Source organism: Callithrix jacchus, chromosome 4 (genome assembly GCF_049354715.1).
Source record: "Callithrix jacchus isolate 240 chromosome 4, calJac240_pri, whole genome shotgun sequence".
NCBI lineage: Eukaryota > Metazoa > Chordata > Mammalia > Primates > Cebidae > Callithrix > Callithrix jacchus.
The window spans coordinates 133,734,931-133,750,076 of NC_133505.1; the positions used below are offsets into that span (position 1 = coordinate 133,734,931).

Consider the following 15,146-nt stretch of genomic DNA (forward strand, 5'->3'; position numbering starts at 1 on the left):
GCTCAAGCCTATAATCCAGCACTTTTGGAGGCCAAGGCTGATAGATCACCTGAGGTCAGGAGTTCAAGACCAGCCTGGCCAACATGGTAAAACCCAATCTCTACTAAAAATATAAAACTTATCCTGGCGCTGTGGCGGGTGCCTGTAAAATCCCAACTACTAGGAAAACTGAGGCAGGAGAATCGCTTGAACCCAGGAGGTGGAGATTGCAGTGAGCCGAGATCGTGCACTTTAGCCTGGGAGACAGAGTAAGACTTTGTCTCAAAGAAAAAAAAAAAAAAGAATGAATAGCTCTCAGGAACTAAACAAAGGTGATGTCCTTCATGTATTTTCTTAAGGTTCTGATGGAACATTTTCACTATCACTTAATATAAACAGATACTCGATCTTATAAATATTCTTGGCTATGTATATATATTCCAAATTTTTTTTTCATAGGGCAATCAGTATAATGTTTTTAAAATCAGTAACTGATATACATCAACTAAATCACTGTGGAGGAATCCTGTATTCAATCTGGAAGAATAATTTTGGACCTCGAGTGTTTGTCTGACACTAAAGTTGCATGTGCCTGTGCTGGACACAGGCAGAACTAGACCAATAGTTATGAGGACACAATGCAAGCATATTTCTCTTTCTCTTTTCTCTTCCAGAATGCAAAGCTGACTGTGATACCTGTTTCAACAAAAATTTCTGCACAAAATGTAAAAGTGGATTTTACTTACACCTTGGAAAGTGCCTTGACAATTGCCCAGAAGGGCTGGAAGCCAAAAACCATACCATGGAGTGTGTCAATATTGGTAAGGAGAACCTCTACTAATGGAATAAATGATAATGTCAGTCTCCACGGAGGTGCTTTTCAAAGTCCTTTGTCAAAAGAACCTGAAGCTTCTTGGGCTAAGATCTCTTAAAGGCTGTATCCGTCCTTCTTTACAAAGATACTTTCTAAAGGTCTTTTTCATAACCTTATCTAGCATGTATTACAGTACAGTTTAATAAAGTAGGTGCTTCCTTATTTCTTTTTTTTTTTTTTCTTTTCTTTTCTTTTTTTTTTTTTTTTTTTTGAGGCGGAGTTTTGCTCTTGTTACCCAGGCTGGAGTGCAAGGGCGCGATCTCGGCTCACCGCAACCTCCGCCTCCTGGGTTCAGGCAATTCTCCTGCCTCAGCCTCTTGAGTAGCTGGGATTACAGGCACGTGCCACCGTGCCCAGCTAATTTTTTGTATTTTTAGTAGAGACGGGATTTCACCATATTGACCAGAATGGTCTTGATCTGTTGACCTCGTGATCCACCCGCCTCGGCCTCCCAAAGTGCTGGGATTATAGGCGTGAGCCAGCGCGCCCGGCCTGCTTCCTTATTTCTTAGGGACTGTCGATAATTGTTTCAACTGTCTCTTCATGATAGATTCATTTTTTATTATTATTTGATGAATTTTTGCTTAAATAAAAATTCAGTCTAAACATATATATATCAAGACATATATGTGTGTGTGTGTGTGTGTGTGTGTATATATATGTCTTGACAGTGATCTGTTATGTGACATACATTTATGTCTTAAATTGAATTTTTACCTTAGAGCAATAGTTTCATAAAACACCTAGGTCTAATCTCAACTAATGACCAAAGTTATTTTCTAAGGGGGGAACATTTATTCTCTTGACACAGCCCATTAATGCTCAGTAAATGGATCAAAGACCTAGAGAACTGGAATTGATTTAGTTAAAATCTCACTTTTTTCTCTCACACTGCTATGCTGAAATGTTCTGCTTTTACAGGTATTGATACATAAGAAAGAGGATAGTGGACTTACTCAAACTGACAGAATAAGACAGTCCCTGGGTCTGATTAATTGCAGGCCAAATTTCCTGAAGGGGAGGGAGGCCCCTCAGACAAGCTGTTTGTCTAAATAACAGATCACTGTCAGGATGTATTTTCCCTCTTTTAAACGTTGTACAGCTACTACAGCTACAACTTTGATGAACACTTGGGAAGCAGATGCTAAACCAAATGGGAAAATAGCCTAGGAAATCTCAAAATCCCCTGGGCAAGAACTACAAGAACCTTTGATGCTGCACCGATGGCATATCCACACAATTGCCGTCCTGATTCAGTACAAGATAGTCTCCGGGACTCCTCTGGGGTCCCCGTCTTAGGGAACCCTTAGAATCTAAAGTGCTGGAGTAATAAATCTAAAGTCGTGGTTTAACCATTTCAGGTCCACCGCAGCACTTTTATTTCAAAACAATGTTTTTGATAGAATAAAATAAATAGATATTTTAAAGATAATTTTAGAAGCATCTGGAAAACAATGGTCTTGAAATAGTTTGTGGCTCACAATGGTTAAGTTTTTTCTTCTCTAGTTGTAGAAACACAGGGAAAAAGAGCAACAATTAGGAATAGGGTAAAAAGAACAATTGAAAGCACTTCACGTTCTTTTTCTCATTGGTCCTGATGGCTGATGATTAGAGGTAATAAGTTCCAAACAGTGGAAAAAATAGAAAACACGTCTGTGCGATATTCAAGAGCAGAAATTCAGGACGAGTTGCAGAATGTTTGTGACATTTCTCTACCTGGAAATAAAAAAACACATATTTAATTTTTTTTTTTCAGTTGTTGAAGGTGTAGCATTCAGTCCAGGAAAGACTATTAACCTTAAATTTATTAATGTTTTTCTATCAGGGAGATCGTTTCACACTTGGCACTATTGGATTTGTCTTTAAAGCTTACTGGTAATTAATATTACTAGTAAGACTAAGACTGCTTCTTTCTTAACACAATTACATTTAAATTTATACATTTTGGAAGAGAGGTTAGCAGTCCAAAAGCCAGTTACTGAATTTGGCTCATTTAATGGGTGCAAATGACCTAGGACACTGTAGTATCACAAATCAACAGCTTCAGTTCAAGGCTGGCTCCTATTGTTTGCTCGATAAGAGATATCTGGTATTATATGGTGCCTAGCCTACAGGTACTACACCTGGCATGCCTTTAGGCTAGCCCAGGATGACCTGCTTCCACATCACAAAGGAATATTACAGCCTATTCCTTTAACAAATATGAAAACTAGGATCTGGAGAGGCAAAATGATGACCCCAAAGAAACATTAGTTATTTTCAGTGCTGTAATTAGTAGCTTGACTTTAGCTTCCTACTGCTCACCCAACAGAAATAATGCGTCTTTCCCATTGCTAAAATCTACACCACAATTCTAGTTTTCTATCTAGATTTTAAATTGAGAGGAAAGGTCACAAACAGAGGAAATGCTAGCCTGATATAGAGCTGGAATGAAAGAGATATGTCACAACATATCCACTCTCCATGGTTTGCAGGTCAAATGAAAGAGAAACATCCACTGAACCAAATTTTATTAAAAGACACATTCTTTTCACTTTGTGCTCCAGATATTTGCTTCCTTTCTGCCCTGTCATTTTGTCACCCCCATTGCTTCTCTTAGAGAGTTGGACTTGTTCAAGTAATCACAGAGAGAGTATATCTCACTCCAAGCACTGAGTAGCAAGTAGAGTATATCTCACTCCAAGCACTGACATACCCTTGCTATGTTCTCTATGTAATCATGCAACTAGTCAACAAGAATTAGAGCAAAATGACCAGTGAAGTCATTACTGGTAGGACATCCTATTCAACTTTCTTTCCAATTCAGGAATCCCTTTTACAGCATTTCACACTGATGATCAACCACAGCACAATGATTCCCAGGGACTGGAGCTCATTACCTTTTATGAGACATGTGCTTCATTAGCTTCATTAGTGAATAAAGATTTCCAGTGTTAAGATTGTTTTTAATACTGGAAGCTAGAAGCTAGAAGCTAGAAGGAACACAGAAGGTGAATAGTGTTTTTTCTTAACTACCTCTTCACCAAGGAGTGCCTGAATTCTACATTCTTCATTAAATGATCCGAATGGAACTTAAATCACCTTTTGTGTTGTCTTTAGCAATTTTTTTCAGTTTTCATTTTTTTTCTGGAAATAATATTTGGATGCTTACATTATAGGTTTAGTCTACAATATTTCTTTAAGGTAAATGCACCTTGTCTCAAGGTGTTTTGGCTATCTGGTCTCATTACAGCTTTTAACTACCTAAACTCATTTGTTTTGAATATTTTCTCTACTCCAATAAAATTATCTAAGCTTGTCCTTAGAATTTAATTTTTAAAACCATTCATCTTCTGACTATAATAATTATCTAAGCTGTAATTTTTTTAATCCACTTTTTGAAGTTCAAATATGCATTTGCCTAGACCACTTTTGCTATTATGAAAGAGGACCAAAGATTTGGTTACTTGCACATCAGATAATTTTTTCTAATTTAGTCCTCTTAATTCTGGAATTAAATGAATACTGGACAAAGTGACAGCTCAAAAACATTGATTTTCCTCTTTTCTTTTGCTTTTTTGGAAGTGCTTTTATTTGTAATGCTAAGGTTCCACTACTTTGTAATGATTAATATCAGAATAGGAGGCTGGAAGATAATATCCATAACCAGAAAGATATTATAATATTATCAATTGAATTAGTTACTCTATTATTGAACAAAAATTGTAATGGTGTAACTGAGCATAAAGACTATTTTAAAGTGGTTCAATCAAGTTCATTTTATTTCACAGAACCTAAAGTCATGTATTTAATCAATTCCATTTAATTCCATTTGTACTTGGGGACCTAAATGTGTCTGAAAAGGCCTGTGAAAAATGTATAAGTGGGTTTAAATTTCTAAAACATTTAGGTTATCTTTCTTGAGACTGTTATGAGAGATCGCATTCTGCTGTCAAGTAAGGAATCATTAAATCAGAAGACAGTAAGAGAGATTACTGGAAGCTTGTTTTTGTGGAAAGACAGTCTTAAGTCATCTAAAAGCGTTACTGTTGCTAGTCGTTGTTATACATTAGAAAGTTTTAGGGACATATATATAATAGCACCTTGTAGATGCTTCTTTTCTTTAGAAGTGCAAAAATCTATTAATAACCTGAGAAAGCCATTATTGAAAAATAGAAACTAATACAGAAAAAGGAAACAAATCTCCAAAAGAAGCTTCAGAAAAAGTATATCAGGTCATCTTAGGAATCATTTGGTCAGGTTTATTTTAGAAGCAGGTTATTAGCTGAAATTGACCCAGAATTCACATATAATAGACGCTTCTCTGGCTGAAACATACTCAATAACAGATATCAATATTTAAACATTCAACAGCACATGAAGTAGAAAAGGCGGTAAATTGTAGGCCAAAGACCTGGATTCATTTTCTGCTCAAGCATTCTCTAACGCGAGGTTCTCAAAGGGCATTCCCTGTACCTGCAAATCAGCATTACCTGTATTGTTAGGCATATTCACAGCCCTACCCCAGATAACTGAATCAGAAACTCTGGTGGGGGATGGGGTGGGGGAAGGTCCAGCATTTTTGTTTTAGCAAGCCCTTCAAGTGATTCTGCTTGGATACATGCTAAAATTTGAGAATCAATTCTCTAGTACTTAGTATAACAACTGTTCTTCAAACTCTGGTCAGGATCAATCAACAATTACGGCAGTGCTCTGGAAATTACCAAGAACTGATAGATTTTAGTGATTACGTTAATATGAGTGCCTGGGCTAATCAATCTGGAGAAAAAGGAAATCCAATGCAAAAATTGGTTTACCTTATAATGAGTACTAAACTGAAAACATTTAAATATCCATTTTTGCCTTTCCCTTTCTCTTGTTTTATATGTAAGTCATCTTGCCCAACTTTGGTCTGCAATTTCTGCTCAAATTTGGGCAAATTCTGATGGAAGCAAATCTTTCTTTAACTCAACAATAATGAAAGTGGTTGTGAGCCAACTGAGGCTGTTTCTTCTGTTTTGTTTCAGTGCACTGTGAGGTCAGTGAATGGAATCCTTGGAGTCCTTGCACGAAGAAGGGAAAAACATGTGGCTTCAAGAGAGGGACTGAAATACGGGTCCGAGAAATAATACAGCATCCTTCAGCAAAGGGTAATCTGTGTCCCCCCACAAATGAGACAAGAAAGTGTACAGTGCAAAGGAAGAAGTGTCAGAAGGGAGAACGAGGTACAATCATAATAACAAAATGTGCTGGTTTGAATCCTCATAAGTTCTTGCATTTTTCATTTTATTTCTTACAAAATGTTTGGCATTATCCTTCATGCCTAATATCCTGAAATGTGTACCAAACAAAAATATGTTGCATGTAAATTACAGAATATAGATGTGGTAATTCCAAAATATGGAGCCTGATGTCAGAACTTTAAACTACTATAGAAGTGTGCTAATTGAATTATGATGAACTAGGCTATATTGTAAGCATTTGGGGCATTATCTTTAATATAATCCACCTTCCTAGTACTTAGAAAACTTTTGGGAAGTCTCATAAATACAAAGTCTAATGATATTGGATACAAGAACAAGACAAAGAGACACTGCCATCAAACATTCCTTTCCCTTATTGCCTGCAAACAAAAGCAGTGAAATTGGGTGGTAAGCTTTTATAGCTAAACATTTATATTTTCAAAGACAGATTATCACTCTGCCATCCAGGCTGTAGCGCAGTCATGCCATCATAGTTCACTGCAATCTCAACCTTCCAGGCTAAAGCAATTATCCCACCTCAGTCTCCCAAAATGCTGGGATTATAAGCGTAGCCGCCATACCTGGCCAGTATATTTAGTACTGATTTTAATTTGAATTAAATGACCAAGGCCACATTTTATGAACATAGCAAAATCATTAATGACATTTGCCTCCAGATTTCTTTTCATATTGCACTAACTTTATAGACTAGATTACAGTTATTCGATCAATATTAACTATTAGAGTTTGCTGTGAAATCGGCAAGGAGAAAGATACCATTTAATATGATGCTTTGGGGTGAATAAACTTCCAGCTAGAAGACCCTCGGTTGTTGACTTTTAAAATATCATTTTTCCATCTTTCTCACTAATGTCTTCAACACCACTCTGTACAAATATGTTGTGCAGTTTTATGTAACTATTGGTAGTTATCTGGTGAGTCTATAAATGATCTTCTCAATTAATTCCAAAGGAGTTTGATTGCGTCTGTAGTTGACTTTTCTTAGCTTATTTCTCCAAAGCTGAACTTTATTCGGTAATTTCATTCATTTACCAGCTTATTTTGTTCATATATTCATTCAACATAGCTTTGTTATATTCTTACTTTATGGCCATGCACAGTACTAGGGCCTAAGGATTCACAACCGAATGGGGCACTATCTCTCTATTGTGAAGGTACACCTGAGTCCAGTGAAAGGTTGAGATGTTTAAACAGAAAATCACAACATTATAGAGTAAGGGAAATTATAGATGTGTAAACTAGTTTGAAGGAAACACAGAAGAAGACGCTGCAAACTTGAACATTGCTTATACAAAAGAGAATTTGGGTTGCCTGTACTTTGCAAAGAAAGTTCCATTATGCCGAAAGAATGGGCCATCATCAAAAGCTATAAAACCTGTTTCTGCAATTCTAATCAAGTAGTTAATGTGATAAAATTCTTGAAGATGTGGGTTATTTTAAAGAGAACTTCAAACTTTTGTAAATTTGTAAGAGGTTTTGATTAAAATTTAGTTTAAGGAATGAAAGCTGGCTAGTGAAAAAGGCTTTTTTGGCATTTGTTACCAATTAATTTAAAACATCTTAGATTTTAAAAGTTGGATTTGGAAGTCAAATATTTCATCACTCCACTTGTTGGTGTGTTCCCATTGCCGTGCATTTACTTATGTTTATTAAATTTCTTTAAAATTTAATAACTTACAAGTGGTCTTTGCTCATATCGTTCTTTTCACAAAGATTGTACATTATTAATTGGTATTCAGTATATGTTCCTTTTAAAATATAAGTGAAGGAGGTTATCCAATAGCAAAACTAAATCATGATTCTAATTACATTTTATTCCTTTTACTTGAGAATGTGATCTTTCAGTAGAGTATATTTTGGTAGCACTTGACTTAAGCATTAACATTGAAAATGTCAGCATTTAAAACTGGCATTTATCTTATCTAGAAACAGATTAATTGAATAATACCACAAAAAGTTTGAAATAGTAAACTGTGACATAAGATTTGGCTTAAAAGTGTCTTTCTGATCTGTTTTCTTCCCCTCTGAGGATACAGTGACAGTTTACATTTACAAAGAGAAGTTTATATAACTAGAAAAATGTGGTTGCTTTTTCAGATTTCATAAAATAGAGTCTAGTGAGTGGCAAATATGAATAACATTTACAATTAATTTCCAGATTTAGTCCTATTTATACTTTTCTTCATTTATCTTTCAATGTGTTTGTCAAAACCTTTTCTTAAGTAGCCTGGAAACTTAAGGTAGGAAGAAAAACACTTCTCTCTTCATTGTTTCTCTAGTCCTCCAGTTTTCTTACCTTCTCTTAAGGTTTAGTTATCAAATATCCTATTTGAACACAAAGAAATCAAATAGAAAAGTAATAATCACCTCTGGACGTCCCACCATATCCTCTCTATCAAGCATTATATCAAAATATCCAGAGTCTTCATTTAGGCTCTACTATATATTTATATAATATGTATAATATATAATAAAATATCTTGAAAATTACTCATTGTCTTGAATTTATAAACTAAATGATAAGAATCCCACATATACATAGAGAGAAGCATATCAACAGAGCAAATTTAGTAGAGGACTATAATTTATGTTTATATTTTTCGATATAAGTTGTCATTTCTTATTTTAAATAGGGTAAGCATTTAAGCAACTTTAAAGATTAAACACAATAAAGTGGTACAGACATGACTTCCCCTAACACTTAGGATAGATATTATTTGAGTTACTTTCAGACACTTATAGATTAATAAAATAAAATTCTTTTAGGTTCACAACTTGAGCATTTCTAGATGAGTGTACTAAAAGAATAAGGCTTTTCTTACAAAATTAAAGCTTGAAGTTAAAGTTAGGTCTATTATCCCTGCCTAAGAGGTTAACAATAGACAGAGGTAGATAACTCATATTTGGAAAAGGTAGGTAGCACATGTTGAGGATTTTTTTCTGCTCTGTTGAAATTGCCAAAGGAAAGATCTCCAGGGAAGAATGATAAGATCCAGAAATGACTTTTCAAAATGTACACAAAGAAGCTGAATAAAAGAAAATAGTTTGTAGGAACAGAGTGAATTCCTCTAGTCAGGAGATGCTTTTTAATATGCATGTGTTGCAAAATCTTACACACACACATTTTCCTTCATGACCATTTTCTCGTGCTTTGAGTAGGTTAACCCAAGGAGATAAATTTAATTATTGTATCCTTACATTTAAATTGTTATCAGATATATTTGTTTATACTATTTCAGATTATTTCCCTTTGCTTTACATGATACCTTTTTGTCAGCCTTATCTTCTCCATCAATTACTAACTTTAATAAGAGGTTATTACCAACACAATTCTTTCTGGCTTGAACTTAACTAAATTATATATTTGAAATGTCAGAGATATAGATTTTAAGAGATTATACAGACTAATATACAGACCATTATCACACATGTATTGAAACATCATATTTAAGTAAACAAGAAGAAAATGCACTTCCAGCAGTTGCCAGTTTTTATTTATTGACTTTTTTGACATACAATGTGTAACCATCTCAGATAAGGAAAACTAAAACAGTTCAGGAAGATGTGTGTGCACCTGCATTTAATGCAAAAGGGTACTTCTGTATATGTAGTAGTGGAAGCAGAATCAACAAACACATCTTTCATTCATTTGTACCTTCCTCTAATTAACTAAAGAGAATTTCCTATAGATGGTTTTTAAGGCAACTCACCAAGAATAAAGACATTTTGTTATTTGGTTAATTTTATGAAAAATATTCTTATTAATTACAGATAGTGTATGATCTTGGGATAGACAGGAGAGAGAAGAGCTGTTGCTGGAAGAAATGAGGTTCAGGTCTACCTTCCTAGTATAAAGATAAGCTAGCATTTATTGCAGAGAAATAGACAAGGCACACTTTAAAATAGAAAGAAATAAAAAAATAGAAGAAGTAAAATGTTCAGGGACACTCCATAGAATACACAAATGTGGGAACACCTGTATTATTATACTATTTGAATATACTGTAGATTGCCTTATGTACTTTCTCAAAATTAAGTATAGTAAAAGTCTACCAGGCATTACGTAAAGGAAAAGTCTTATATGTTAACTTATAAATTGCCATGAATCATGCCCTCTAATAGCAATAATATAAATACACATTATGTTTATTGTGAGTACTATGTTTAAATTACAATAAGGTCAGTTTTTAAAAATCTAAGCCAAATGGCAGTGAGTCTGCTGTGTGCTCCTCTGTTCTTTAGTTTACTCCTTAAAATCTTTGTAGCTACTCCACTGCAGTATCATTGAGTTCCATAGAAAGAATTTATCAAATATTAATTCAGATTTAAAACAAGATATTTAGCCAAGATTCCCAGTACGATTCATCAAAATCCAAATAGATGGATTTATTAGCTCAAAATTATGGATGCCAACTGGCTTTGGTTATTTGTGTTGTGTCTTCTCCCCACTTTCACCTCATGAAGACAAGCTGACCTTAAGACAGTCATCCTGGTTAGTGGGAGCTTTCTACTCTTTCCCTATACCTGTTAGTGCACTAGCGTCTTGACAGAGTACAGAGAAAACATTAACAAAGTACAGAGCTAATAATGGCACTAGAGAATGTAGTTCTCAAATATTGGCAACTTTGCTCCCCAAGACACATTATTATTTGCTAATTGGACCAAGGATGAGAAACCTTGGTATAAACTCAACAATCTCTCTTTGTTTTCCTTCTTGGGGCCTAGCCACTGCCTACCCAAATGGGTTGCTTGTTCAGATTCTGGGGAGGATACACTGCTACCAGTGAAAACTGTTGGTATATTTTGCTCCCCAATATAAAGCAACAATCAGTTTTACTAAAAGTTAATCTTCTTTTAATTTAAAATATTCCAGAGCCACACGAAAATATTCTGCTGTGTTTAAAACCTCCAAGAAAGATAGTCTATTATAGTAAATAACAACCTTTATTTACAGAGAGATTATTTCTTAATGTAAATGAATGTATTCTTTCTTTCTTTCTTTCTTTCTTTCTTTCTTTCTTTCTTTCTTTCTTTCTTTCTTTCTTTCTTTTTCTTTTTCTTTCTTTCTTTTTGAGACAGAATCTTGCTCTGTCACCCAGGCTGGAGTGCAGTGGCATGATCTTGGCTCACTGCAACCTCCACCTCCTGAGTTCAAGCGATTCTCCTGTCTCAGCCTCCTGAGTAGCTGGAATTACAGGTGCACGCCACCACGCCCAGCTAATTTCTTGTATTTTCATAGACACAGGGTTTCACTGTGTTGGCCAGGATGGTCTCAAACTCTTGAGCTCAGGCAACCCACCAGCCTTGGCCTCCCAAAGTGCTGGGATTGCAGACATGAGCCACTGCACCTAGCCGAATGTATTCTCTCTTAAAGGCTAAGCCACATTTTCAATTTAATGTCTTCAGTGGACAGGTCTTCCAGTTGCTGAATTACTCTTTAGCTTTTCCTTCACTAATATTAATTATATGACTATAATCATTTCTTGTTTCATGATACTCTCTTATCTATTCAGTTGAACTGTATGCAACTGCCTTTTTTGTAGGTCGTAAATAGTCAAATGTTAGCATTTTCATATGGTTCAACCTGATACCTTAAAATTTCATCTCTCTAAATTGGTTAAGCATTAGAACCAGACCTAGAGCATGGTTGTTGAGGACTGACAGTTTACAGTTTGTATACACTCACAACCTGTTTTAAATATTAAACTTTTAATAATAGTGAACTGTACAATTGTCCTTGAAAGAATATAGGCACTACTGATGAGGGCAAAGGAGACTGAAAAGTGGGGCTTAGCCTGGGAGGCTTCTTGGCTTAGCACAGAACAGAATTCAAGAAGAAGAATGAAGCAGAAGAATCACAGCCAACACCTGGAGACATATAGAAAAAAAAATAAAGTGGTAGTTATTAAGTTTCTTGTCTCTAACATATCTTACATCCTATTGTATGTTCTTAAACTTCTCAACATTAAAGAATAAGCTCTGCAGAAAATAAGAAGCCTTTATTTCATGCCTTGCAATCCTTGGTATGATATCATTTTTTAGAACTCAATCAGCAGTTTCTACCTCTTTGTAATTCAGACCAAGTTTGCTCCATATCTTTTTTATAGGCTCTCTAAGATGCTCCATATCCTTTTTGTAGGCTCTCTAAGAATTGGGGAATTTTATTAACAGTGGTCAAAAATCATGGTAGACAGTATTCACAGTGGAAAATACTTATTACTATTATCCATGTAATCCCTTCATTCCTATGGTAGTATAAAAATTATTTGTAGGCTTCTCTGCTAATTGGTGTGTACCTCAGCATCCCTATTCTAAAATAAATTTTATAATAAATGATCCCTGAAAATGCCTATATTCTCTGAGATTTCATTTAGTGATATGTATAAATATCTAGTGCTTTGTGACCCATTGGTGAGTGTGACATAACACACAGTGGTCAGATTATTGAACAGAGTGGTAGCATTCTTCAGCTCCTAAGCAAACAATGGTCTTGCCATTGTTTAGATGTGGGGCATGAGGATTGTTTCTGCTAGCTTTTGCTGAATAACAAATATCCTCAAAACATAGAGGCTTAAAACAACAATCATTTGCTTAACAATTTGTGGCTGGGCAATTGACACTGAGACCTACTGGGCAATTTTGATCTTGGCTAAGCTCTGTCACATTGTAGGATGGCTGGAGAATGAGAAAAATGCCATGTTTTATTATTATCAAGATGGCAGGAGATTCTACAGCCTTCCAAAGTGGAAACGGTGAAGACAATCCTCTTGAGGCTAGGCTCAGAATCTAGCATAGATTTTACTTTCACCATGTTCTGTCAGCCTATACTAGTCACAAGCCTAGTCCTGATTCAAGAGTTGAAAAAAACAGATCTTATCTCTTGGCAGGAGAAGGTGCAAACTTACTTTGCAAGGTGGCATGCATATACAGGGTGAGAGAAGAGAATTATAACAATTTTTGCAATCTACCCTAGAGGTGTTTCTCTTGTTTGTAGTTAGATTAGTGCGATTGCTCATTCATTTAACAATCTCTTAGAGTATGAAATACTGTCCCTTCCTTTGTAAAAACACAGTCAACTACTGATACAGGAGACATTGTGTTGTTTATTATTTCTATTGTACTTTCCAATTTGTAAAGGGCAGAACAGGAAGAATAAACAAAATATGAGGCCAAGATACCTTCATACGCTCAACTAATATATATATTTTTTTGGGGGGAGGAAGGGAGGAAGGCAGGAAGGGAGGGAAGGAGGAAGGGAGAGAGGAAGGAAGGGATGAAGGAAGGAAGAAAGGGAGGAAGCGGGGAGGGAGGGAAGGGAAGGAAGGAAATCAAGCAATGAGAGAGACATTGCCGACCTGGATCTAGAGGTTTACAAATTGATTTCTTTTTTATTTTATTTTTATTTTTTTTATTTTTTTTTTTTGAGAGAAGGAAAGAAAAAAATGAGTAAAGGAGAGGGAGAGAGAGGAAGAGAAAGAGGGAGGGTGAATGGAAATATTGCTTTATTCTGAAAAAAAAATGGGTATTAATAATGGCCAATCAATGTTTCATTTAAACCTATGAGTAGGTGTGATGTGCTATTGACAAGAATGTATATTTTGTGTATTTGAAGTGGAGAGCTCTATAAATATTTATTAAGTTTACTTGTTCCGGATCTGAGTTTGAGTCCTTGATATCCTTATTAATTTTCTGTCTCATTGAATCTAAGTCTCTATGTATCTGGGTGTTAGGATCGTTGGCTCTTGTTGCATTGATCCTTTTACCACTATATCTTTGTTGCTTTAAAATCTATTTTATCTGATACGAGAATTGCAACTCCTGCTTTTTATTTATTAATTTATTTATTTTTGCTCTCCATTTGGTTGGTAAATCTTTCTCCATTCCTTTGTTTTGAGTCTTTGTGTATCCTTGCATGTGAAACAGGTCTGGATGTAACATGCCGTTGGGTTTTGGCTGTGTCTTTTGATTGGGGAATTTAGTCAATTTAAATTTAGCGTTACTGCCATTTGATGTTAACTGGCTGTTTTATCCATTTGTTGATGTAAATTCTTCTTTATGTTGGTGCTCTTTACTTTTTCGTATATTTTTAGAAAGGCTAATATTGGTTGCTTCTTCCTGTGTGTAATGCTTCTTTCAGAAGCTCTTGTAAAGCAGGCCTGGTGGTAATAAAATCTCTGAGTACTTGCTGGTTCGTAAAAGATTTTATTTTTCCTTCAGTTGTGAAGCTTATTTTGTCTGGATATGAAATTCTGGGCTGAAGGTTCTGTTCTTTGAGGATGTTGAATATTGGCCCCCACTCTCTTCTGGCTTGTAGAGTTTCTGCTGAGAGATCTGCTGTAAGTCTGATAGGCTTGCCTTTGTGGGTAACCTGACCTTTCTCTCTGGCTGCCCTTAGTATTTTCTCCTTTGTTTCAACCCTGGTGAATCTAACGATTATGTACCTTGGGGTTGCTCTTCTTGAGGAATATCTTTGTGGTGTTCTCTGTATTACCTGGGGTTGAATATTGTCCTGCTTTGCTAGTTTAAGAAAATTTTCCTGAATAATATCCTGAAGGGTATTTTCCAGCTTGGATTCATTCTCTCCATCGCATTCAGGTACACCTATCAAACGTAAATTTGGTCTTTTCACATAGTCCCACATTTCTTATAGACTTTGCTCATTCCTTTTTATCCTTTGTTCTCTAATCTTGTCTTCTTGTTTTATTTCATTAAGTTGGACTTTGACCTCTGATATCCTTTCTTCTGCTTGAACAATTCTAGTGTTTAAACCTGTGCATACTTCTCAGAGTTTCTGTATTGTATTCTTCAGTTCCATTAATTCACTTATATTCCTCTCTAAGTTGTCTATTCTCAATAGGATTTCATCAAACCTTTTTTCAAAGTTCTTAGTTTCTGTACGTTGGGCTACAATATGTTCTTTTAACTCACAGAAGTTTCTTATTATCCATTCCTTGAAGCGTGATTCTGTCATTGGGATGTGCTCATTCTCCATCAAGCCTTGTTCTATTGTTGATGTGGAACTGTGATCATTTTTAGAGGGAGAGGCGTTC

General features: G+C 35.4%; 1 protein-coding gene across 1 annotated transcript in view; it reads left to right on the forward strand.

The window, feature by feature from the left end:
• Positions 1-15,146, forward strand: part of RSPO3 (R-spondin 3) — a 78,771-nt gene that overhangs the window by 31,912 nt on the left and 31,713 nt on the right. Inside the window, exons 3-4 of the mRNA XM_035296641.3 lie at positions 654-800; positions 5,860-6,057. Of these exons, the coding sequence (XP_035152532.1) occupies positions 654-800; positions 5,860-6,057 (345 nt within the window). The remainder of the gene's footprint in view (positions 1-653; positions 801-5,859; positions 6,058-15,146) is intronic.